This window comes from Scardinius erythrophthalmus (assembly GCF_964197995.2).
Source record: "Scardinius erythrophthalmus genome assembly, chromosome: 23".
Taxonomy (NCBI): Eukaryota; Metazoa; Chordata; class Actinopteri; order Cypriniformes; family Leuciscidae; genus Scardinius; species Scardinius erythrophthalmus.
The window spans coordinates 11,119,795-11,147,679 of record NC_138243.1 but is presented as its reverse complement, the minus strand read 5'-3'; the positions used below and the strand labels follow the sequence as shown (position 1 = coordinate 11,147,679).

The following is a 27,885-nucleotide window of genomic DNA, read 5'->3' as shown; positions in this document are numbered from 1 at the left end:
AAATGTTTGCATTATTTTGTCACTTATTAGGATTAGTATGCTACCATTATCCATTTACATCCAGTCTTTGTGCTAAGCTAGGCTAGCGGTGGGTGCGTCAAATAACACTTACAGAACGCACAGAAATGAAAAAGGTATGTATGGACTTATCTAACTCTGGGGGATACTGTGAATAAGCTAAAGTCCCAAAAAGTCGGAGTGTTCCTTTAACAGTATACACTTTACAAAATGAGTGAACGTAATACGGAAAGGTGTGAATTTTGTGGACAAGAAGAATCGGAACATGTTGTGCTGTCAAAAATATACTGTCAGAAATATGAGACTGAAAGAAGGATTTATATAAAAAAATCTAGCAAAGATAAAAATTTAATTTATACTAGGAGATATTCTACAAAATAACTCAAAAATCTATATTTTTTAGTATCTTAAAATAACTAATTTGTGGGAGAGGATATAAAAAGGGAGGGGAAATATGTCATTTTGATCCACACTTCATACCAGTCGGTAGCGGTAATAAACCATTTTATTGTTTGACAACCACCTATAAAATCTCAAAAAAAGAAATCATGGCACACAGTGGAAAGTGCAGTTGATCGGTTCATTTCTGTGTTTACTTAAGTTAAAGAAGTTAGAGATCAGTTAAAGTTTATTAACAGCTAATAGTCCACGTGTGAACATCAACATTTATTTTAAAGGAACCATATGTAAGATTGTGGCCAAAACTGGTACTGCAATCACTTTCAAATTACTGTAGAGCGGTGTTTTTCTGTTAATTATGTTTATGCTTCATGAGAGATGTTTTGCGAAGTAATTATGTATCGCAAAAATTTACTAATGGCGTAACGTTAAGACATTTTTTATCCGACACGTTTGTAGCTGCAGCTGTGGTAACTAGAGCAGAGCTGGCAACCCGGATGCTGAAACACTACTGACTTGGTCGATAGGTGGAGGGTGGCGCATCAGGCCAAAACACAACATGACAACATCAACATCAGTTGAGGGCTGCAACTTCACTTTTAAATGACAATATCCTGGCCGGACTACTGTTGTCAGTGATATAAGTATTTGAAATGAACATGATTTCTTAATGTCTAGTGACATATCAGGGCCATTTTATGATTAAGTCAAGTCAAGTCAAGTTTATTTATATAGTGCTTTTCACAACATAGATTGTATCAAAGCAGCTTCACAGTATTAAATTAAAACAATACATCAATGTTTGTTTCTAGTGGAAAACGTCCACGTTTGGTAATGCTGATCAATAGTATTGTTGATTGATTAATTAAATTAAATATCCCCAAATATCCCCAACTGAGCAAGCCAAAGGCAACAGTGGCAAGGAACCGAAAAACTCCATCAGGTGACCTAATGAAGAAAAAAAAAAACACCTTGGGAGAACCCAGGCTCAGTCGGGGGCCAGTTCTCCTCTGGCGTTTATGAACTAGAGGTCGGATTTAACTGTAAGATTAAAAGTATTATATGAATGCCTGGCTGAAGAGATGCGTCTTTAATCTAGTTTTAAACTGGGAGAGCGAGTCTGAGCAACAAACAGTATCAGGAAGACTATTCCAGAGTTTTGGAGCTAAATGTGAAAATGCTCTCCCTCCTTTGCTGGACCTAGATATCCTAGGTATGACCAAAAGCCTCGAATTTAGTGATCTTAAAGAGCGCGATGGATTATAGGGCGATAGAAGATCGGTTAAATAGACTGGAGCTAAGCCGTTTAGGGCTTTATAAGTCAGTAGCAATACCTTGTAATTAAAACGGAACTTTATAGGTAACCAATGTAGTGATGATAAAATTGGTGTTATATGATCATATTTTCTTGATCTAGTTAGAACTCTAGCAGCGACATTTTGGACTAACTGTAGCTTGTTTATTGAGGATGTAGGACAACCAGCTAATAAAGCATTACAGTAATCTAGTCTTGAGGTCATGAATACATGAACTAACTTTTCTGCGTCAGAAACTGATAGCATGTTACGTAGCTTAGCAATGTTTCTAAGGTGGAAAAAGGCTGTTTTTGTAACATTTGAAATATGATTTTCAAAAGACAGGTTACAGTCAAGTATAACACCCAGGTCTTTTACTGTAGAGGATAAAGTAACAGGACATCCTACTATGTTAAAGTTGTATTGTGAGAGGTTTTGTGGGTGTTTTTTTTAACCGATGATTAGTACCTCTGTCTTGTCTGGATTTAATAAAAGAAAATTGCGCTTCATCCAATCTTTTATATCTTTACCACACTCTGTCAATTTGGATAATTTAGCGTTTTCATCTGGCCGTGATGAAATATAGATTTGAGTGTCATCAGCATAACAATGGAAACTAATTCCATGTTTCCTTATAACATTTCCAAGTGGCAGCATATATATTGAGAATAATAGAGGGCCTAACACAGATTATCAACATCCTTGCAGCACTCCATAGTTTACTGGAGTTATGATCGATTTTTCTCCATTTAAATAGACAAAATGGTAGCGGTCAGATAAGTACGATCTAAACCAGCTTAATGCTTGTCCTTGAACACCAGTATAATTTTGTAGTCGATCTAAGAGTATTGTGTGATCTATAGTATCGAACGCAGCACTAAGATCAAGTAAAACTAATATTGAGATACAGCCTTGGTCAGAGGCTAAAAGTAAATCATTTGTGATTTTAATGAGCGCAGTTTCAGTGCTATGATGCGACCTGAATCCTGACTGAAACTTTTCATAGATGTCATTTTCATGCAAGAAAGAGCCCAGTTGGGCGGACACAACTTTTTCTAGTATTTTAGACATAAAAGGTAGATTTGAAATGGGTCTATAATTTGCTAGATTATGTGGGTCTAATTGTGGTTTCTTAATGAGAGGTTTTATGACTGCCAGTTTAAATGTTCTTGGAACATGACCTAAAGATAAAGATGAGTTAATAATATTGAGGAGAGGCTCTTCCACTACAGGTAACACTTCTTTCAGTAGTTTAGTTGGTATAGGATCTAATAAACATGTTGTTGTTTTAGATGAAGTGATAAGTTTATTTAACTCTTTTTGTTCTATAGTTGTAAAGCACTGTAATTGTTATTGCGGGGTGATAATTGAGGCTGAATTATAAGGCGCGATTGAGGATTGAACGTTTACAATTGTTGTTCTGATGTTTTCTATTTTCTCAGTGAAGAACTTCATGAAATCAATACTACTAAACTGTAATGGAATATTTTGTTCAGGTGACATCTGTTTATTTGTTAGCCTAGCCACGGTGTTAAATAAAAACCTAGGATTGTTTTGGTTGTTTTCTATTAGTTTGCAGAGGTGCTCAGCCATGGCCGCTTTTAGGGCCTTTTTATAACGTGACATACTGGGCCCTATCTTGCACCCAGCGCAATTGACTTTGTACACCGACGCATGTATCATTTCTATTTTGCACCTTTCCCTCCACAGAAGCACGTCGCTAAACTAGGGAATGAACTTGCGCTCCCTGGGCGGTTCAGCGCAAAAAAGGAGGTGTGTTCCGGCGCAAACGTTCCTTCATGCTATTTTGCAGGTTTAGAAAACAGTTGCGCCACTAACCAGTAAAAAATAGTTTAAAGTCAGTGGCACGTTGTGCATGTTATTCATATGCTATTTTAAGGGCGCATGCTTGGCCATAATCAATGAAGCGTGTGCACAACGCGCATACACTTTGATTCTCTCATCTACACAGAAGCAGCAGTTTTCATTTTTGCAAATCATACATTATTACGATAGATAGATAGATAGATAGATAGACAATTTATTATAAAAGCATACATCTAGCTTACACATTTACCCAAATTATCATACGCCTTTTTAACCGAAGTTAATTTGGGTGGGTTTCTCCATCCCCAACGTCCCTGTCGAGAGCGTTGCTCTCCTTGGCTGTGAACCGCTCCTGGCACGCGCCTGGCAAATCCGCCGTTACAATAGGAATCCGCTTTAGAACAAACGTGCCTGCTCTTAAAGGGAATGTGAGATGACGCTCTGATTGGTTTATTTCACGTTACGCCCAAACCACACCTATGAATAATGAAGCTGCTTCAGACCTACCCATTTTAGATTTGCACCTGGCGCAAGAGTCATTTATCCCGCCGGGAAAATAGCAACAGCGCCAAGACCCGCCCACAAAGTTACTTGCACTTTGACACTTGTGTTTCAGATCGTTAAAATAGGGCCCACTGTCTTTCCATGCGATTCTAAAGACCTCTAAATTAGTTTTTTTCCATTTACGCTCTAAATTACGGGTTTCTCTCTTTAGAACATGCGTAGTATTGGTGTACCATGGTGCTTTACTTTTCTCTCTGACCTTTTTTAGTCTAATGGGTGCAACAACATCCAATGTTCCAGAGAGAATGGTGCTCATAGTGCTAGATAATTCCTCTAGTTCATCTGTTTGTTTGGGTTCACTGAGCAGCTGAGACAGATCAGATAAGCAATTTGAAAAATTATCTATGGTGGATGGAAGGATTGTTCTGCCTGATCGATAACGTGGCGCAGCATGATATATTACAGGAGTACGTAATATGCAAGTTACCATGTAATGGTCAGTGACATCTTCACTTTGTGGAATGATATCTATATCGGTTGGATCGGTTCCATGTGATATAATTAAATCGAGTGTATGATTAAAACTATGAGTTGGTCTGGTAATGTTTTGCTTGACCCCAAAGGAGTTTAATCTGTAAACGCAGCCCCTAACGCATCATTTGGATTATCTACGTGTATGTTAAAATCTCCAACAATTAATGCTTTATCGACATTAACTAATAGGTCTGAGAGAAAATCTGCAAAATCTTTTAGTAAATCAGCGTAAGGCCCAGGCGGTCTATATACGGTAGCCAAGGATAGAGATAATAGGGATGTTTTTTGAACATCTAAGAGCGTAACATTTAGAACAAGTACTTCAAACGAAATAAACTTATAGCCCGTTTTCTGAGTAACATTGAGAATATCTCTATAGATTGTTGCAACACCGCCGCCACGACCAATCAGACGGGGCTCATGTTTATAACAGTATCCTGTTGGAGAAGACTCATTTAGACCGAAATAATCATTTGGTTTAAGCCAGGTTTCAGTAAGGCAAAGTACATCGAAGCTATTATCTGTGACTATTTCATTTACAATAACTGCCTTAGGTGTGAGTGATCTAATGTTTAGAAGACCTAGCTTTAGAAATTGTTTTTGTTTACTAATAGCAACATTTTCTGGTTTAATAACAATTAGATTTTTCCTAGATCCTGCAGTAGATTTATTATTTGATCTCACTAAACAAGGAATAGACACAGTTCTCTTACGAGAGGTTCTCTCGTATTGCGTAGTTGCTTACGCTACGGGAAAGCCTTTCTTTCTCGAGATACTGAAGCCAAAAATTATCCTTAATTTTTATTATCTTGTCAACGCAGTGCGGCAGCCTGCAGACCTAGGGCAAGCTTACTAGCGTGCCCATTGGCTGCCCTGCGGCAACTGCAGCAGCCTACCGCTGAGCCCTTGGCGTGACGTCACGACCAATGAGCGCGCTTGGTGCGCTTAATGCGTCACAGCCCGCGAAAAGGGGTGTGGCTTAGCGTATATAAACAGGGCTCGGAGGCTGCTTCTCTGATTTCTGTCTTTTCAGCGAAGCTCTACGCATCGCTGCTCTCTGAGGAAGCCGCCGTCGAATCAAGCGACCAGCACGCCGAGGATCTCAGCCTGAGGACGCCGGCCGCCTTCGCCGCCTTCAGCTTTCCCTGCCTGCTTCGCTATCCGGCGAATATATCCTTTTACTGCTCTGTGTTGTATGTGTTTGTGTGTTCGCCCCGCGACACACTTTGCATCTAAAAGAGCGCGAGGCGTTGTTGCAAATGCCTCGCTCATCCTGTGGCTCGTGCAGAGCCGCGCTCAGCGACGGAGACCGCCACGTAATCTGCGCTCTCTGCCTGGGTTTCGACCACGCAGCCCGCGCCCTTCACGGGCGGCTGCGAACAGTGTGAGGACTTGCCGATGTCGACCCTGCGGGCTCGACTCGCCATGTTTCACGATCCTCCACCTTCTCCGGCTGCCTCTTCCGGGCCGCGTAAGAAAAAAACGCCGCTCTCAAGGCCTTCCGAGCCGGTGGTTATAGCTGAGCGCTCGCCGGAGCCCCTCCCGCGAGCCTCGCTCTCTCCTTCTCCCCCGCCCTTCACCGACGCGCAGCGGCCGGCCTCTGCCCGCACTGCCGTCGCCTCAGGGGATGAAGCAGACCAGCAGGTTACTCCCCTCTGTCAAGCCGCGCAAACGGCGCCGCTCACAAGGGATGTCAGAACGGACGGTCACGGGCTATAGCTTCCTTTACGTTACAAGGAAGCTACCCCCCCCGGATGACGCACGCCCTCTCCCCCTCTGTTCGAGCCGCGCAAGGCGCCGCTCACAAGGGATGTCAGAAGTAGACGGTCACGGGCTGGCTTCCTTTACGTTATAAGAAAGCTACCCCGCGTCTCGGTGGCGCGCGTCACTCTCCGGCCACCTCCGTTTCTCACACATTTCTCAGTCCCCTCCTAGCTCAGGCGACTAGAAATATCTATATTGCAGTAAACGAGCCTGTTATACACGCACGCCTGCAAACAAACGATGTCACAGCACATAATGACATCTTCCCGCTCTCTCTCCCTTTGTTCGAGCCGCGCAACTGCGCCGTTCTCAAGGGATATCAGAGCGGACGTCACGAGCACCGGCGAAAGGAGGAAGAGAGAGTGTTTTCGTCCCGCTTAGGCCGGACTTCCTCCAATCCTCGCATATTTCTCAGTCCCCTCTAAGTTCAGGCGGCTGGAAATACTATTATTGCAGTAAACGAGCCTGTTGTAATACACGCGCGCCTGCAAACAAACGCTCGGTCATATGCTCGCACTGACTGGAAGCTCATGTGTGCCCCTGTGGCTCAGTGGCAGAACATTAGACTTCCGCACCAGAGACCCGTGTTTGAATCCGGCTCTGGCAGCAGAAAAACTTTTTTCTGCTTGCTTCTCTCGAGCTCGCGGCCAGCTTTCTTACATACAGAAAGCAAACCCGCATCTCACGGGATACATATTTCTCAGTCCCCTCTAAGTTCAGGCGGCTGGAAATACTAATACTGCAGTAAACGGGCCTGTTTTAATACACGCGCGCCTGCAAACAAACGCCGAAACGAAACACGACGCTCGGTCATATGCTCGCACTGACCGGAAGCTCATGTGTGCCCCTGTGGCTCAGTGGCAGAACATTAGGCTTCCGCACCAGAGACCCGTGTTCGAATCCGGCTCTGGCAGCAGAAAAAATTTTTTTCTGCTGTCTTCTCCGAGCTCGCGGCCAGCTTTCTTACATACAGAAAGCAAACCCGCATCTCACGGGATACATATTTCTCAGTCCCCTCTAAGTTAGGCGGCTGGAAATACTAATGCTGCAGTAAACGGGCCTGTTTTAATACACGCGCGCCTGCAAACAAACGCCGAAACACGACGCTCGGTCATATGCTCGCACCAACTGGAAGCTCATGTGTGCCCCTGTGGCTCAGTGGCAGAATTTTATGCTTCTGCACTGGAGAACCGTGTTCAAATCCGGCTCTGGCGGCAGAAAATATTTTTTCTGCTGTCTTCTCCGAGCTCGCGGCCAGCTTTCTTACATACAGAAAGCGAACCCGCATCTCACAGGATGGTGCTTGAGTATTTATGAGCGTCTAAACATATGAGCCATCAAAGCATTTGCTCTATAACGCCGATGGTGTTACAAGTGTAGAAAATGTGCCCACTCCCATGTGCTCACTGCTACACACAAACACGGTCCCCATGGTAACGCGTTCAGAGCGCTCTCTCATAAAGCGGTCACACGCCCCTCGAGTAATAAGTGTAGTAAATGTGCCCACAACTCTGTGCTCACATCTACCTGTAACTCGCTCTGCCACTCGGTTACCCCGGGCAACAGCGGCTCAAGCCGAGGGTGTTATAAGTGTAGAAAATGTGCCCACTCCCATGTGCTCACTGCTTCACACAAACATGGTCCCCATGGTAACGCGCATAGAGCGCTCTCTCATAAAGCGGACACAAGCCGCTCGAGTACTAAGTGTAGTAAATGTGCCCACAACTTTGTGCTCACACCTACCCGCTGCTCGCTCTGCCATTCAGTTACCTCGGGTCGCACACCCTCTAAGCTCCCAAACTCTGGCCGTGTCATAAGTGTAAACTCTGCGCCCGCTCAGGTGCACGCGCACTCACTTTTAGACATTACAATCCCCACGCCGCTTTCGCGCCAGGGGTGTTTGTCAGCAAATCGCGCTCCATCCTCTGGGACCGAGCTACCGAACGCTGTACAGCCGGCCAATACTGTTTACCAGCCCCCGTGTTCGAGCACCAGCGGCGCGCACGCCGCTCCATCCTCTCTGATACAGGTTCCCCAATCCCGCGCAGCGCGGCGATCTGAACCCAGAGACCATTCAACCCCTAGCTATGCATGCGGAAGCATGGGAAGCTATTCAGGGCGCGTCAGAATGGGTGCTGAGTACTATAAAACACGGCTATTCGCTTCAATTCGCTCGTCGCCCTCCGCGCTTTCTAGCACAGACGGAGACGAAAGTGAGTTCAGAAGCTGCGCACCTGCTTCAAGCCGAAATAGCGAAGCTACTGCGCAAAAGGGCTATAGAACAGGTTCATCCTTCTCTAAGCGAGTCGAGCCTTTACAGCCGCTACTTCCTCGTACCCAAGAAGGACGGAGCGTTAAGACCTATTTTAGATCTGAGACATCTGAACAAAGCCCTCATGAGACGGCCGTTCAAAATGATCACAACCAGAAAAATCCTCGCGCAGATTTGCCCAGGAGACTGGTTTATCTCTCTCGATCTAAAAGACGCATATTTTCAGATCCAGATAACTCCCCGTCACAGGCCATTCTTGAGATTCGCCTTCAACGGTCGAGTATATCAGTACACAATCCTGCCCTTCGGCCTGTCTTTGGCACCCCGTACATTACGAAATGCATGGACACGGCTCTCGCTCCCCTGAGAAAACAGGGAATGCGAATACTGAATTATCTGGACGATTGGCTTATTCTAGCGCTGTCAGAGACGGAACTTGTGTCTCACGGAACAGCGCTTCTCAGCCATCTGGAGGATCTGGGTCTCTCGGTCACTGACCAAGAGCTCGCTATCGCCCCGTCAGTCAATTTCCTTCTTGGAATAGAACTGGACTCGGTGGCTATGACGGCCAGACTGTCGGAGCAGCGCGCGCGCCGCATCCGCCTCCTCGCCGCATCCCTCCAAATAGGCAGCCGGGTTCCGCTGAGGACATTCCAGCGTATCCTGGGGCATATTGCCTCAGCTGCAGCAGCGCTCCAGCTGGGCTTACTGCGCATGCGCCCGCTTAAACGCTGGCTGAAAGCGCGCGTGCCCCACCGAGCCTGGGCGGCCGGCGGCTTGCGAGTCAGAGTGAATCAGAGCTGCTTTTCAGCCCTGCAGCCCTGGCTGGCAGCCGAATGGTATCACACAGGAGTGACTATGGGAGTGATTTCACACCGGAAAGTTGTCTCGACAGACGCTTCCAACCTAGATTGGGGAGCGCTCTTCGAAGGCAGACCGGTCTATGGCCGCTGGTCAGACCAGGAGAATCTCCTACACATAAACTGTCTAGAGATGCTCGCGGTCGAGAAAGCTCTCAAACACTTCCTCCCATTCCTCCACGGTCACCATGTTCTAGTCCGCACGGACAATACATCGGTAGTGGCCTATGTGAATCGCCAGGGCGGTGTCAGATCAGACGCTCTGCACCCTGGCGGAACGCCTCCTCGTGTGGGCTCAGCACTCTCTGCGCTCGCTGAGAGCCGCGCATGTGCCTGGCCACCTGAACGAGGGCCCCGACAGACTGTCCAGGGACAGCGTTCCCCCTGAGGAGTGGTCTCAACACCCCCAAACAGTCCAGTCACTGTGGCGCCGTTTCGGCAAAGCGAAAGTCGACCTTTTTGCGTCAAAAGACAACGCTCATTGCCCAGAGTTCTTCTCGAAGAACGAGGACGCGCTGGCCCAGACCCGGCCCAGCGGCCCGCTGTATGCTTTTCCCCCGGTCTCTCTGCTGCCTCAGGTCATCAAGAGAATCAGGGAAGCGCGCCACACAGTGCTCCTCTTAGCCCCATACTGGGAGAACCAAGCTTGGTTCCCGGATCTAATACAGCTGGCAGACTCAGCCCCCTGGCCGATACCGGTGAAGAGAGACCTTTTCTCTCAAGCCCGCGGCTCGATATGGCATCCCCATCCAGAGCGCTGTCTCTGCATGCGTGGAGCCTCAACGATTACACGCTGATCTGCCAGACGGGGTCATGAACACGATCATACAATCTAGAGCCCCCTCTACGAGGCGGCTCTACATGTCGAAATGGTCAGTGTTTAACAGATGGTGCACTGCTAAGGGGCTCGATCCACAGACATGTGGGGTATCGCGAGTACTGTGTTTCCTTCAAGAGTTACTGGACGCGGGCAGGTCCCCCTCCACGCTCAAAGTCTATGTCACGGCCATTTCAGCGCTCTCTGTTCAGAGCTGGGCCGCGCATTAGGAAGGAACGAGTTCGTCATCCGCTTCCTTAGAGGAGCCAGGAGGATGAACCCCCCGCGACCCCCCTCGGTTCCTATGTGGGATCTTTCACTGGTCTTGGAGGCCCTGAAAGCGCATCCCTTCGAACCCTTGGAAACTGTGGATATGAAATACCTCACGCTCAAAACCGTTTTTCTGATAGCACTGTCTTCAGTCAAACGAGTGGTGGAACAGCTCTTTGTTTCGTTTGGCGGGCGCACCAAGGGTCTCGCCGCCTCGAAACACAGCCTGTCCAGATGGATAGTGGACGCTATTGCTGCTGCTTATGCGTCTAAAGACCTGCAGTGCCCATTGGGCATTCAAGCTCACTCCACCAGAGGCATGGCCTCGTCGTGGGCGTGGTCCAGCGGGATTCCCATTCATGACATTTGTGCAGCGGCAGGCTGGGCCTCCCCCTCCACATTTGTTAGGTTTTACAACCTGGATGTTCCCGCCTTGCAGGCGAAAGTGTTATCAGTCTAAGTCTCGCGTATGCCAGCCCACTATCTGTGCGCGGGCTACGTTGTGTGATTTAGCTCTACTGGTTGAGCTGCACTATGCAGGGAATTGTCAGTTCGGACCGGCCGTGCCGCTCCTAACCCCCTAGTGTGTGCTTATGTACGGCGCTAGCCCTCTTCGGGCCGCCCGGCTCTCTGCTATCACGTTCCCCGGGCTCTCCCTGGGACTCATTCAGTGGATGCTGGGCGCGCACGGCGTTGACAAGGGCGTTCCCGTAGCGTAAGCAACTACGCAATACGAGAGAACCTCTCGTAAGAGAACGTTTCGGTTACTCACGTAACCTCTGTTCTCTCTAGAAGAGGGAACGAGTATTGCGTAGCCCGCCGTGCTCGCACCACGAGCTCATTTCGCTTCATGCGACAGAAACCAGAGAAGCAGCCTCCGAGCCCTGTTTATATACGCTAAGCCACACCCCTTTTCGCGGGCTGTGACGCATTAAGCGCGCCAAGCGCGCTCATTGGTCGTGACGTCACGCCAAGGGCTCAGCGGTAGGCTGCTGCAGTTGCCGCAGGGCAGCCAATGGGCACGCTAGTAAGCTTGCCCTAGGTCTGCAGGCTGCCGCACTGCGTTGACAAGATTATAAAAATTAAGGATAATTTTTGGCTTCAGTATCTCGAGAAAGAAAGGCTTTCCCGTAGCGTAAGCAACTACGCAATACTCGTTCCCTCTTCTAGAGAGAACAGAGGTTACGTGAGTAACCGAAACGTTTCTATGCAATGTTCAACACTAGTAATTATATCCGTTAAATTGGTGCAGCAGAGACTATGATTTGGACTTTTGGTTACTAGTCAAAAGGTATTTAACATTTTGGAGATGTTATCCGACAGAAGATCTGATCCGAATCTGCTTGGGTGTAAGCCATCAGCACAGTAAAGCCTAGGACGCTTCCAAAACAGATTCCAATTATTTACAAAGAGCAGTTTCTGCTCATTGCACCATGACATTAACCATTCATTTAGCGCGAATAATCTACTAAACTTTTCATGACCTAGTCGGTACGTGGGAAGCGGTCCTGACACAATGATCGTTATTTCAGGCGATGTGCTGCGTACCGTATCGATCAGATTCCTGAAGTCTTTCTTCAGAACCTCCGTCTGGCGCAGCCTGATGTCGTTCACTCCCGCGTACAGGACCACAGTTCCGACGCGCTCGTCACTGTTCAGAATCTCGGGAACGCGAGCAGCAATTTCAGAAACACGAGCACCAGGAAAGCAGTGACTATGCACTTTACTTTTACTTAACGTAGCGTGTACGTGCCGAACGATGGAATCGCTGATGATCACAGCATCGCGTTCTGTTTTGCAAAGAGGGGAGAAGCGGTTTTGGGTGGATATCTCGAAAACCGGGAGGGTCGGAGAGAGTTTTCTTGGTCTAGACCTGACTCGCGTCTTCCGCTGCGGAACCATCCAGGCTTCGTTGTGGCGTGTTGGAGCCGGAGTGAACGAGACCATGGCTGATCGCGACCTTGACGCTCGGGACCGATGTTGAGAAACGCACGGAGTAGACGAGGTCGGAGTCAGCGGATTAGTAACGTTAATCACTGATTTGTGTGCATCGGCGCGTGATGTTTCAAGAGCCAAACGGCGGTCTATCAGCTCGGCTTGTCTCACTAAAAGGTCGTGGATCTGTTTCTCAACAGCTTCCAGCTCTGCCTGAAGTGTGTGAAGTTCAAATGTGTCTTAACCTGCACCAAAAGGTAGACTACTTACATCTGATATATTCGCCATTTTAACAGATGGACAGTAACGTTAAGTTAGCAACGACACTACCAGTAATGCTATCAGTATTAATACTAATTTATGGCTGAAGTCTTGGATATAATCCGTCTTTTTAGTAGTACGGGTATAGAGTAGATGCACGATAGCACGAAAAAATGTTTGTTTGTAAGTGAGTGTGGAGAAGACGCGTTCAGCCTTGATCCAAGGGAGTAACCTATAAAAGTATCCGGCATTGGATCACTAATAGGCTTGAGACACGTCTGCTCAACAGTCCGCGTTGTAACTATGAGGTTTGAGCAGCAGTGCTTCTCAGTGAGGAAAGGTAGAAAATGATTGTTGTAAGTGAGTTTAAAGAGAAAATCAAGAATTATAAATCAAATCGATGGAGCTCCAAAGACAACAACGCGTTCAGACGCTACGATTAATTGAAATACATTTCTTACATACGGTTCCTTTAAGTATTGATGGATTCTTATTTTTACATAAAGAATTATTATTCATGTGCATTCCATAGAACGTTAAGATTTTAGAAACTCATAGAAAGCACAACAATGTTTTTGCTGATGAGAGATGTTGTATATAAATAGATTAAGAATATATATAATATTTTTGGATATTTTTCACATAGTCTCTTGTAGTTTTATTTAATGTGGATGTTAAAAAAAATGGTCACAGCAGTAGTTATACCAGTACTGCATGTCATGTCATGTTACCACACATTCAAATGATGATGATAATGGAGACCATTTACGTTTAATCCATGTTTTGTTTTAAGCTGCAAATAGGCTATATGTAGTTTAATTGTTTCAGAGAAAGGACAAATTGTGATGGCACGGCGCCTCTGAACTTCGATCTCGGAAACGACGCGCCTTGTGGGTTGTTCACATGCTGCTGTAGTGAGTACTTATGAAAAAAGTGGTGCACGAATGGCCAAACGATGAACAATAATCCAGCTGTGTGTAGTTTGCAGCTCATTGATGCCAGAGGGGAGGGGAGACTGTTGTGAATTGTTCCACAGTGCGACAAATCACCAGCAGCTATAACAGTGGTGACAAGGGCAATGTGTCACAGCACAAAGTTCATCACAGCCTTCCGACGACCCAGCCGGGTACCCATGCTAACTGCACGACATCGCCAACAACACGTGAAATGGGCCTCAGATCATCGAGATTGGACCGTGGATGATTGGAAGAAAGTGGCCTGGTCTGACGAATCAAGATTCTTAGTGCATCACATCTATTACCAACAGAGGCTATGTCACCAGGATGCACTGTTGGGCGGACACAGGTCAGCAGTGACAGTGTGATAAAGTGATAGTGTCTTCTACCGCTGAGGGGAAGGCCACTTGAGTCTTATGGCGGGTACCATACGGTGCCCCATCCCTGCAAGCAGGTCCTTTCTCAGGGGAGTCCACCAGTGAGGAGCATCGTGAGTGGGGTCTGAGTGTGCGGTGCAACACTTGTCTGGCTCTACGGTTCCTGTGAGGGAATGGCAGGAGACACATGAAAAGGTGTTGTATCCTCGAACCACAAACTCCTGCCTTCTGGAGATAGAAGAGGCGGCTGAGAGTGGCAAGGCATAGTGTCGCTCACTGTCAACCGAGCTGCATCTTAGGACCCAGAAATTGCTCCTTTGTTGAAATTGTAGGAACAAAAATAAACTCATTAAAGGATTCTCCACCCGGCCGTCCTCTGGGGGGAAGGAGCGGTGTGTCCACCGTCTTCTAAAGAGCAGTTTCCTCCGTCTCTGGGTTTCCCGTCTCAGGAACACCGCTTTGCCTGACGCTTAGAGGGTCTGGCGAGGACTGGGTTGGGCTGCCTGGCCTGAGGCAGAGGTAGAGGCTGCAGAGGGACACCCTTGGCGACGAGCAGACGGGGGACTGCCACAGGCGGATTGGTGGAAGCCATAATATTTATAATATATTTATAATATATTTTAAATGTATTAAGTTGCAGCTTCATTACTACTAATTACTAAAATATGAACCCCCTGAGGTCAGCCGTCGCGACCGCCTCGTTTTTTTTCTTAGTGCGAAAGAGACTCAAATAGCTCTGTACATTTCTGTCATAAATATAAGTGTTATACATGATTCAAAACTGTTAAATGTCTACTTTTGTTTGTGTACACTCATAATAAAAACAAAATGTTGAGATTTTAGTGAAATAAAAAAATGTAACATGATCCGTGTTCTGCCATCTCTCTCAGTGTGAAGCATTCTGAAATGCGACAGAAAATGAACTGTAACTCAGCGAAAACTTGCCACACAGACATGAGAGATGAGTATTTAGAAAGCTTGATGTGTCTATTTTCAAATGATATAATTCATATCAATAACAAATATTCTCTGTTTAAGTAATCCATATGAAACCAACGAGAGGTACAGTTTCTCAAGCATCTGCTCATTATCTTTAATGTGACCACACCCACGCGCGCACAAGCAATTCACTTGCTAATCGTCCACGTGAAGGAACGCAAAGCTGTAAACACCCCCATTACCTCAAAACAAAGGATCAAACTTTATCATTCTTCTGCTTTTCATCGAGTTTGGAAGACACGCTGTGAGTTGACCTTAGATTTACCTCAGAAGAAGATAAACACGATTTGAAGATACTAAAATGTATGAAATCAACGGAAACATGTTGAAATATGAACTATAGACTGGTAGGCAACCTTTAAATGCTAAATAAATATACATGTACGACACAAGGAGGTTTTTATGAATATTATAATGTTTAGACCAATGTTTTCTAAGAAATACTGTGTTTGTGGATATCTGCTCAAAACGTAAATGTTTAATGTGGTAAATATAATGTTTCATAGTGAGGAGCGGCTTGATCGTTTCAGTAAACGGTCTCTGCGCGCTCTGTGAGTTTGAGTCACTCGCGCTGTGCATTTGAAAAGCACAACGCGCCAAACATTAGGCTATATGTTTTTACTCTCATCTCATTTCATAACGTCATAACGAATGTTAATCCATACATATGATAATCCATATATTTTTCTATGGAAGTGTTCTTTTCTAATTATGTATAGTTATAAGCTGCCTGCACACCCCCCTCCAAAAAAAGTTTTCTGTAAATAAATAAAAATTATTATTATTATTATTATTGTTATTATTATTTTACGCAGCCCTATAAGTATATGCCTACAAGGCACAACAAACCTAGTGTTCTTTATGTATATTTTTGTGAATTTTAAATAGCAATTTTAACTAGAAAAATCACAATTAGATTTTCTTCCCCAAATCGTGCAGCTGCTCCTGATATCAGCATGTTCACAGTTGTTGTTTTTTTTTTATTTACAGGGCCCAGATGCCACTGATGAGTCCTGATGACTTAAACATTCACACAAGTCTTTGTACTTGAACATAACATGAAAAAATGAAATGAAAATTAAATAAAATGAAAACACAAACACCTTGGATACGACAGGTATGTTGAACAGGAACTTCTCAGGAATGGCACAAAGGTGTGTGACTGTTCACGTCTCTCTGTTTAGATCAGTGTGCTCAATAATGTGCCTTTTTTCCTTCGTTATGTATCTTTGGATTAAGTTGTGTTGTAAATAAATCCAAACAATCAAAAAGCCATTCTTATAATCTATCCACATTCTTTGTTCTAGTTCCCTCACAGCCCCTCCTGATAGGGCCATTAGGGGAGGGTCTTTGTCATCAAAGACATAAATATTCATGATGATTCAAGCCCTCCCCGCATACACAAAATATGTCTTACAAATTATAAATCAATATATTGTTTTATGTAAATGAGTGGGCAGGATGACTTTCACATAGTTTTTAAGCTAAAATTTTAGGCTACATGATACAATTTTCAAAAGACTTGCGAAAAAATAATCAGTATGGGTTTTATGGCCTTTTTTTAGTGACAATTTTTGTTTTTTCACAAACCATGCATAAACGTCATTTTCTCAAAACTACAAACTTTTACATATATGCTGCTCACATATTATTGTAGCAGAGTTTGTGCTGAATACAGTGTAATCAGACTTTAGCCATGAAAATGTTACAAGTAACAGAAATAAGCACAAATGTCAGAGCATGTCAGAACTCCTCCAGGGCACAGAAAACACCTCAGACCCCAGATGGTTAATGCATATTTTTACATGTTGGTCGAACCACATGTCTTTGGTTTGGCTGATAAATATTTCTAACAAAAAAGATTTCTCTAAAGCTTTAGCAACAGCAGTTTAGCAAACGCAGGACCATACAAACACTCGCAGCCACAGCTCATGTAAACATTTACAGCTGGCAGGATGATGTCTGATTTCTTATAGTTTATTAGTGGGCTGGTTTGTTCCTGAGATAAACCTATTACACAACAGACCATTACAGAAGTTTAAAGTCACAATGCAGCTTGCCTTGCACAGGCTTATCATCTATTGTTAGAATGGGCAATTTCTCATAACACATACATATCACGCTACAATAAGCATCTCACCGCATGGTCCTACAACCCTGGACTTTACTCTATGTTGTAGTATAAACTTCAGGGACCATATAAAATAGTTTTTTTGCATCCCTAAATGATTTTAAAAAAAATGGAAATGGAGTATAATGCAAATATACTGTATGCAATAAATACCATATATATATATATATATATATATATATATATATATATATATATATATATATATATATATATATATATATATATATATATATATAATACAATACAATACAATAGAATACACTGCAATTTTGGAGTATTTATATCAACAGACCTGTTACTGTATAAAGAGCTGTAATCAGCAGCAGAATAATCACGGCCAGGTAAATGTTCAGTCCCAGAGCCTGGTTGATGAAAATGCCCCCTGCAAACATGTCCATCTGAGAAGTGGAAAAGGCAGAAAAATAGTTTGAACTGTCCGTTTCAAAACAACGTCTATATCTTTATAATCTAAACCCATTTTAGTCTGAATTCACATGGCAATAAAATATATTTCTATAAGGAAATCACCGCCATTTCAAACTATAACCTGTGTTAGTGAAGACTTTATGTAAAGATTATCAGTAAACTAAATACAGAGGCTGGACAGACAGCACCATATTGTGAAAATGTTGGCAAGTTCCAAGTAATCATTGTCAATGTACACATAAGGGGAAGAAGCAAATGGAAGGTAAAACTTATATATATATATATATATTTTTGTTTTTTTAACTGATACACAAACTGGTTACAATTTATTTTACGCCTTCAGTAGTGTATTTCAAATGTTCTTGTACTTGATGTGTGCATGTAGTTTCTCATTATTGGTAAAAAAAATCTGCATTCATAATAATTAACGGAATAACAAAATGCTTTTAAAATAGTTTTCGATTGAGTGTAGCATGTTACACCACTGATGTTAAAATTTTCTAAAAGTATTGCATGAAAACTACCTCAAAGTACCATGTTATTACAATTTGATACATGTAATTTCTGTAAGGGCTGAGACCAGAGGCGTAGATTTGGTTTGAACATTGGGAGGGTTGAAGTTTGGGTCTGCATATTTTTCATGTGATCATGGTATAAATATTGGGGGGGTTGTAATACATAGATTTAAATATTGGGGGGGTTATCTCCCCCCCAGCCCCCCACAAACTACGCCCCTGGCTGAGACAGATTTTAGACTCACAGAGATTTTGGTGAAAACGTAGAGAATCAGGGACAGCAAAGAGAGATAGATACGGATACGCTGCCCACCAAAGCGTTTCTTCAGGTACTCCGGCATGGTCACGACCTGCAGATAATGCCAACAAAGGACCATAAAAATGATACCACAGAGATAAAGTACACAGTCATGTTGTGTAAGTAAGCAATATTTGAAAGATTTGTTCTGTAATGCTGGAGAGGAAGGAATGTAAGCATACCCCAGCCTTTATGTAGATTGGCACGAAGAGCCATCCCAGAATAATCACAACAATAAGAGCCTGAGAGGGGAAAATTAAAAAGAGACTGTAATTACAGATATTTGATTTGATATTTTCTACACATAAAACCATCAGTGTTGTAATTGTTTACTAAAAATAAAAGGTTAACACTTTACAATGGGTTTTCATTTCTTAACATTAGTTTACTACATTAGTTAACAAACTAACAATGAAAAATGCTACAGCATTTATTAATGTTAATAAATTCTAATTAAATAAAGTTGTTAATTTCTACTTTTACTAATACATTTTTAAAATCAAGTTGTAGCTGTTAACATTAGTTTTGCAATGTGATCTAACATTAACAATGAACAACTAAAATCAACAACGATTAATAAATGCTGTAAAAATATATTGTTCATAGTTACTTCATGTTAACTACAGTAATGCACTGACTAATGTTAACAAATGATACCTTATTGTGAAGTGTTTGCACTAAAACTATTAAAAATAATTTTCATTAAATTAAATTAAGCTGAAAAAATAAAAACTACAAACTTAATTAGAATTATATTAGACATTAAAAATTTTGCCTTGGAAACTAACTGAAATAAAAGAATTACTTAAATTACTAAAACTTTAAATGAAATAAAAATAAATTATAGCTAAATAGGAATATTTAAAAAATTACAAAAGTAAATCACTACATGACTAAAACTTAATTTAAATTCAAATGAAACATTAAAATGTGAAAAAAGCTAATTTTAAATATTAACAAGCCCTATAACTAATATATATATGTTGGTGTTTAATTGGTTCCTTAATATAATATCTTATAATTAACAACAACAAAAATAATAATAATGCATAGTATCCGTGATGGTGGGTCCGTGATGGGGAGGTTGACCGGGTGCAGATGGACAGACTCCAGGATGGTGGTAGAGCAGACTGAGGAGGAGACCACAGCCGTGCAGGCTGAGCAGGGGACCACGGCGGTGTGGGCCGAGGGGGAGACCATGGCGGTGCAGGCTGAGGAGGTGGCCATGGCGAAGTAGGCTGAGGAGGTGACCATGGCGAAGAAGACCCTTCAGGCGGCCATGGCGGAGAGGACCCTTCGGGTGGCCATGGCGGAGAGGACCCTTCGGGTGGCCATGGCGGAGAGGACCCTTCGGGCGGCAATGGCGGAGAGGACCCTTCGGGCGGCCATGGCGGAGAGGACCATTCGGGTGGCCAGGACGGCATTTGGAGACCTCCACGGTCCCCCCAGAGGACTTATAGCCCCCCCCCCAAAATTTTCTTGGGGAAATTATCAGGCTCTGGTTCTAAGCTGGATGAGACAGGGGGCGAAGGCGGCTCTGGGCTGGACAGGACCAGGGGCGAAGAAGTCAAGTCAAGTCAAGTTTATTTATTTAGCGCTTTTCACAACATAGGTTGTATCAAAGCAGCTTCACAGTAATACATTAAAACAATACATCAATGTTTGTTTCTAGTGGAACGTCCACATTTGGTAATGCTGATCAATGGTATCGTTCATTGATTAATTCAATTAAATAACCCCAAATATCCCCAACTGAGCAAGCCAAAGGCAACAGTGGCAAGGAACCGAAAAACTCCATCAGGTGACCTAATGGAGAAAAAAAAAACCTTGGGAGAACCCGGGCTCAGTCGGGGGCCAGTTCTCCTCTGGCGTTTATAAACTAGAGACCGGATTTAACTGTAAGATTAAAAGTATTATATAAATGCCTGGCTGAAGAGATGCGTCTTTAATCTAGTTTTAAACTGGGAGAGCGAGTCTGAGCAACGAACAGTATCCGGAAGACTATTCCAGAGTTTTGGAGCTAAATGTGAAAATGCTATCCCTCCTTTGGTGGATCTGGATATCCTAGGTATGACCAAAAGCCTCGAATTTAGTGATCTTAAAGAGCGCGATGGATTATAGGGCGATAGAAGATCGGTTAAATAGACTGGAGCTAAGCCGTTTAGGGCTTTATAAGTCAGTAGCAATACCTTGTAATTAATACGTGACTTTATAGGTAACCAATGTAGTGATGATAAAATTGGTGTTATATGATCATATTTTCTTGATCTAGTTAGAACTCTAGCGGCGGCATTTTGAACTAACTGTAGCTTGTTTATTGAGGATGCAGGACAACCAGCTAATAAAACATTACAGTAATCTAGTCTCGAGGTCATGAATGCATGAACTAACTTTTCTGCATCAGAAACAGATAGCATATTACGTAGCTTAGCAATGTTTCTAAGGTGGAAAAAGGCTGTTTTTGTAACATATGAAATATGATTTTCAAAAGACAGGTTGCAGTCTAGTATAACACCCAGGTCTTTTACTGTAGAGGATGAAGTAACAGGACATCCTACTATGTTAAAGTTGTAATGTGAGAGGTTTTGTGGGTGGTTTTTGAACCGATAAGTATTACCTCTGTCTTGTCTGGATTCAATAAAAGGAAATTGCGCGTCATCCAATCTTTTATATCTTTAACACACTCTGTCAATTTGGATAATTTAGCGTTTTCATCCGGCCGTGATGAAATATATATTTGAGTGTCATCAGCATAACAATGGAAACTAATTCCATGTTTCCTTATAACATTTCCAAGTGGCAGCATATATATTGAGAATAATAGAGGACCTAAGACAGATCCCTGCGGCACTCCATAGTTTACTGGAGTTATGATCGATTTTTCTCCATTTAAATAAACAAAATGGTAGCGGTCAGATAAATACGATCTAAACCAGCTTAATGCTTGTCCTTGAACACCAGTATAATTTTGTAGTCGATCTAAGAGTATTGTATGATCTATAGTATCGAACGCAGCACTAAGATCAAGTAAAACTATTATTGAGATACAGCCTTGGTCAGAAGCTAAAAGTAAATCATTTGTGATTTTAACGAGCGCAGTTTCAGTGCTATGATGCGGCCTGAACCCAGACTGAAACTTTTCATAGATGTCATTTTCTTGCAAGAAAGAGCCCAGTTGAGAGGACACAACTTTTTCTAGTATTTTAGACATAAAAGGTAAATTTGAAATGGGTCTATAATTTGCTAGATTATGTGGATCTAATTGTGGTTTCTTAATGAGAGGTTTTATAACTGCCAGTTTAAATGTTCTTGGAACATAACCTAATGATAAAGATGAGTTAATAATATTGAGGAGAGGCTCTTCCACTACAGGTAACACTTCTTTCAGTAGTTTAGTTGGTATAGGATCTAATAAACATGTTGTTGTTTTAGATGAAATGATAAGTTTATTTAACTCTTTTTGTTCTATAGTTGTAAAGCACTTTAATTGTTCTTGCGGGGTGATAATTGAGGCCGAATTATAAGGCGCGATTGAGGATTGAACGTTTACAATTGTGGTTCTGATGTTTTCTATTTTCTCAGTGAAGAACTTCATGAAATCATTACTACTAAACTGTAACAGAATATTTTGTTCAGGAGACATCTGTTTATTTGTTAGTCTAGCCACGGTGTTAAATAAGAACCTAGGATTGTTATGGTTGTTTTCTATTAGATTGCGGAGATGCTCAACCCTGGCCTCTTTTAGGGCCTTTTTATAACGTGACATACTGTCTTTCCATGCGATTCTAAAGACCTCTAAGTTAGTTTTTTTTCCATTTACGCTCTAAATTACGGGTTTCTCTCTTTAGAACATGCGTAGTATTGTTGTACCATGGTGCTTTACTTTTCTCTCTGACCTTTTTTAGTCTAATGGGTGCAACAATATCCAATGTACCAGAGAGAATGGTGCTCATAGTGCTAGTTAATTCCTCAAGTTCATCTGTTTGTTTGGGTTCACTGAGCAGCTGAGACAAATCAGATAAGCTATTTGAAAAATGATCTATGGTGGATGGAAGGATTGTTCTGCCTAATCGATAACGCGGAACAGCACGATATATTACAGGGGTACGTAATATGCAAGTTACCATGTAATGGTCAGTGACATCTTCACTTTGTGGAATGATATCTATATCGGTTGGATCGGTTCCATGTGATATAATTAAATCGAGTGTATGATTAAACGATGAGTTAATGCAGCCCCTAGCGCATCATTTGAATTATCTACGTGGATATTAAAGTCTCCAACAATGAATGCTTTATCGAAATTAACTAATAGGTCTGAGAGAAAATCTGCAAACTCTTTTAGGAAATCAGCGTAAGGCCCAGGCAGTCTATATACGGTAGCCAAGGCTAGAGATAATAGGGATGTTTTTCTAACGCGTAACATTTAGTACAAGTACTTCAAACAAAATAAACTTATAGCCCGTTTTCTGAGTAACATTGAGAATATCTCTATAGATTGTTGCAACACCGCCGCCACGACCAATCAGACAGGGTTCGTGCTTATAGGAGTATCCTGATGGAGTAGACTAATTTAGACCGAAATAATCATTTGGTTTAAGCCAGGTTTCAGTAAGGCAAAGTACATCGAAGCTATTATCTGTGACTATTTCATTTACAATAACTGCCTTAGGTGTGAGTGATCTAATGTTTAGAAGACCTAGCTTTAGAAATTGTTTTTGATTACTAATAGCAACATTTTCTGGTTTAATAACAATTAGATTTTTTCTAGATCCTGCAGTAGATTTATTATTTGATCTCACTAAACGAGGAATAGACACAGATTTTATGCAATGTTCAACACTATTTATATCAGTTAAATTGGTGCAGCAGAGACTATGATTTGGACTTTTGGTTACTAGTCAAAAGGTATTTAACGTTTTGGAGATGTTATCTGACAGAAGATCCGATCCGAATCTGCTTGGGTGTAAACCATCAGCTCGGTAAAGCCTAGGACGCTCCCAAAACAGATTCCAATTATTTACAAAGAGCAGTTTCTGCTCAGTGCACCATGACATTAACCATTCATTTAGCGCGAATAATCTACTAAACTTTTCATGACCTAGTCGGTACGTGGGAAGCGGTCCTGACACAATGATCGTTATATCAGGCGATGTGCTGCGTACCATATCGATCAGATACCTGAAGTCTTTTTTCAGAACTTCCGTCTGGCGCAGCCTGATGTCGTTCACCCCTGCGTGCAGGACCACAGTTCCGACGCGCTCGTTCAGAATCTCGGGAACGCGAGCGGCGATTTCAGAGACACGAGCACCAGGAAAGCAGTGACTATGCACCTTACTTTTATTTAACGTAGCGTGTACGTGTCGAACGATGGAATCGCCGATGATCACAGCATCGCGTTCTGTTTCGCGAAGAGGGGAGAAGCGGTTTTGTGTGGATATCTCGAAAACCGGGAGGGTCGGAGAGAGTTTTCTTTGTCTCGACCTGACTCGCGTCTTCCGCTGCGGAACTATCCAGGCTTCTTGGTGGCATGTTGGAGCCGGAGTTAACGAGACCATGGCTGACCGCGACCTCGACCTCGATGCTCGGGACCGATGTTGAGAAACGCACGGAGTAGACGAGGTCGGAGTCAGCGGGTTAGTAACGTTAATCTCTGATTTGTGTGCATCGGCGCGTGATGTTTCAAGAGCCAAACGCCGGTCTATCAGCTCGGCTTGTCTCACTAAAAGGTCGTGGATCTGTTTCTCAACAGCTTCCAGCTCAGACTGCACAGCGTGCAGCTCAAATGTGTCCTCACCTGCACCAAAAGGTAGGCTACTTACATCTGATATATTTGCCATTTTAACAGATGGACAGTACTTTAAGTTAGCAACTACGCTACCAGTGATGCTATCAATATTAATACTAATTTATGGCTTAAGTCTTGGAAATAATCCGTCTTTTTAGTGGTACGGGTGTAGAGTAGACACACGATAGGCGAAAAAAAGATGTTTGTTTGTAAATGAATGCGGAGAAGACGCGTTCAGTCGTGATCCACGGACGTAACCTATAAGACTTTCCAGCGTTGGATCACTAGGCTTGAGACGCGTCTGCTCAACAGTCCGCGTTGTAACTATGAGGTGAGGAAAAGTAGAAAATGTTCGTTGTAAGTGAGTTTTAAGAGAAATCAAGAATTATAAATCAATCGATGGAGCTCCGAAGACAACAACGCGTTCAGACGCGACGCATGCGCATTCGCATGCGCATTCGAACGCATTCGAAGAAGTCTCTGAGCTGGGCATGACCAGCGGCGAAGAGGGCTCTGAGCTGGACAGGACCAGCGGTGAAGAGGGCTCTGAGCTGGGCAGGACCAGCGGCGAAGAGGGCTCTGAGCTGGGCAGGACCAGCGATGAAGAGGGCTTTGAGCTGGACAGGACCAGCGATGAAGAGGGCTCTGAGCTGGACAGGACCAGCGATGAAGAGGGCTTTGAGCTGGACAGGACCAGCGATGAAGAGGGCTCTGAGCTGGACAGGACCAGCGGCGAAGAGGGCTCTGAGCTGGGCAGGACCAGCAGCGAAGAAGACTCTGAGCTGGACGGAACCAGCGGTGAAGGCTCTGTGCTGGAAGGGACCAGCGGTGAAGAGGGCTCTGTGCTGGACGGGACCAGCGGTGAAGAGGGCTCAGTGCTGGACGGGACCAGCGGTGAAGAGGGCTCTGTGCTGGACGGGACCAGAGGTGAAGAGGGCTCAGTGCTGGACGGGACCAGCGGTGAAGAGGGCTCAGTGCTGGACGGGACCAGCGGTGAAGAGGGCTCAGTGCTGGACAGGACCAGCGGCGAAGAGGGATTTGAGCTGGACGGAACCAGCGATGAGGGCTTTATGCTGGGCGGGACCAGCGATGAGGGCTTTGAGCTGGACGGGACTAGCAGTGAAGAGGGCTTTGAGCTGGACAGAACCAGCGATGAAGAAGGCTTTGAAAACTCTGGCTCTGGCTCGGGGAGAACGACGCTCACAAACTCTGGCGGGCAGGCGAACGGCTCTGGGTCGTCAGGGCTGATGAGAGGAGGAAGATCGCTGAAGTCATCAACCTCGGACATAGGCTTGGCGGGCACGACGCTGTCAGTCACAGGTGCGGCGGGCATCACGCTCACAGTCTCAGGGGCGGCGGGCACGACACATACTGCCTTGGTCTCGGCAACTCTGGCGTGAAGTGCGGGCTCGGCTGGACTGGCGTGAAGTGCAGGCTCGGCTGACTTCCGGATGATGATGGGTGGCGTGGTGAAGATGGCTGGAGATGGTGGCGTTCCGGACCCGATCTGGAATACCGGCTCGGCAGGAACCAACCGGATGATGAACGGGGCTGCATAGAATAATGAAAGCTGACTCATCCTGGAATCCGAAGGATTCTGCATCTTGGTCTGGTCTTCTGTCAGGTTTCGTATAGACGAAGCAGGCAAGATGGTAAGTTTAAATGCTTTAATTTGCAGAATGGATCGGTACAGCGTAACAGGTGAGTAAACAGTAAGTTGAAAATCAGATGATAGCTTAACTGAATGATAACAAAGTCTCTCTTTCTCTTGCAGATGCAGATGATGAAGATTCTCTTGAAGATGGACTGAAGACAGGCTGAAGAAGATCGGGATCGACGGTAAGTATGCAGGTAGGTGAAGTAGAGAGTCTGTGAGCCATGAATAGATGTGTGTAGACGAGACCAGACGAAGAGAGAGTGACTGAGTGCTGAATATAAAGGACTTGTTAACGAGGGAGTGCAGGTGTGCCAAGGAGGATGATGGGAAGTGTAGTGCACACACAGATGAAGACAGATGGTGAATGTGACAATAATAAATAATTATACATTTGTTTTTATTGTGTAGAAAGACAGATATAAAATAATAATTAAAAATCAGTTCTGCATATCTGATATTTTTATTATTCCTTAATTAGTAATAAAATATTATTTATAAAAATTGCAATAATATAGTTCAATATATATGCAAAATAATTATTAAACATTATTTTTTAATGATCCATATAGTCTTGAATACTAGGCTAAAACATATTTAATGACACACATTATATATAAATATTAGGCTTTTTTTAAACATACATTCCACTCAAAGCCTCCAGTGGCGATACCAGCAGCTGCTCCACTTCCTGCTAGTCCCACAAAATGCCCACTTCCAATGTTACTTGCAAAGAGAGAGGCTCCAATCTGAAAAAAAAAAAGTTTAAGATAGGCCTACTTTAGTTTTGCTTTATATTATATTTATTATTAAACAAACATTTGATATTCAGTGTGAGGGGTAAACCCAACAGAAATCCACATCTAAGTGATCTGCTACCTTTTTGCATGTAAGAATGGTTACAAAAGTCATCAGCAAAGGATTGTGGGAACTGTATGTGAAGGGTCTTGCTTCAGAATATATTAACTCTGTCTACTGTTTCACTATAACTGGCAATACAATCACCATGACGATAAGCTATAAAACTGCTTCTTGTGCACAACCTGAGGTGTAACTCAAACAAAAACAATTGGAACAATGAACATAATAACAAATAAAACGCTTCAAACTTTATATCATGGACCAAAGCATGATTACTCCATAAATACTGCATGAGAAAAGCATCATAGCATTATGGCCCCACAAAAGATTTAATTCACCCTATCATCATATCAAGGTTCTGAAATGGAGGGGCAGTATAGGGTCATTGTCAAATCAGTAACAAAGTGAAACTAGAAGCTAAAGTTTGTGAACAAACTTTGATGTTGGCTTGATAAAGCCAGGCCCACAAACGCGCGTACACTCTGCTTATTAAACACACAGGGACACAAACATGCCAAATATTTAAAATAAAAGGATTACAATGTAAAAGATTATTATAGTGTACATGAAGATATGGTGGAATTCACCACATTGTGCACACTGATTGATCGCTATTGACGTAGTAAATGATCAGGCATTGTCATTTTGTATATGTCTATCACATCTGGTGCACAAAACAAAATGCTTTTAAGGTTTAAAGCTTGGTCATCCACCATCCAGGTCCATTTCCTTACCGGCCACCACACCATACTTCTGCCAGCCAGGAAGAAGCCTCCTACTGTGGATCGATTTGTCCGTACCATTGCCTTTGAACAAAAAAAAAAAGAATTCAATTCAGCATATGAAGAGTTCCAGAAACTAAACATTTTAGACAAAATCACATTTGACTTTATATGTTGTCATACCTGCAGACACATTTCTTAAAGTGTTGATGGATTGGCGTTCAATGGCCGTGTTAAAAAATGATGCCAGTAATATAATGCCCTTAATTAAGATACATTAAGACTGTACCAAAGATTAATGAGTTGATTTGAGAATATTGTAATGTACTGTATGAAATTTTTTTAATTTAGTAATAATTTAAAAATATATATTTTTAATGTTAAATAGATAGAAGTATC

At 43.3% G+C, this 27,885-nt stretch overlaps 1 protein-coding gene across 1 annotated transcript in view; it reads right to left on the bottom strand.

Annotated features, from left to right (window-relative positions):
- LOC308683574 (sodium/glucose cotransporter 1-like) overlaps nt 1-27,570 on the bottom strand; it is a gene marked incomplete at its 3' end in the record, with an annotated part of 62,981 nt that extends 35,411 nt beyond the window's left edge. Inside the window, exons 1-5 of the mRNA XM_081354071.1 lie at nt 27,499-27,570; nt 26,548-26,652; nt 18,644-18,703; nt 18,409-18,513; nt 17,515-17,620 (exon numbers count right to left, since the gene is read on the bottom strand). Of these exons, the coding sequence (XP_081210197.1) occupies nt 17,515-17,620; nt 18,409-18,513; nt 18,644-18,703; nt 26,548-26,652; nt 27,499-27,567 (445 nt within the window). The 5' untranslated portion in view covers nt 27,568-27,570. The remainder of the gene's footprint in view (nt 1-17,514; nt 17,621-18,408; nt 18,514-18,643; nt 18,704-26,547; nt 26,653-27,498) is intronic.
- Nucleotides 27,571-27,885: the final 315 nt, after the last annotated feature.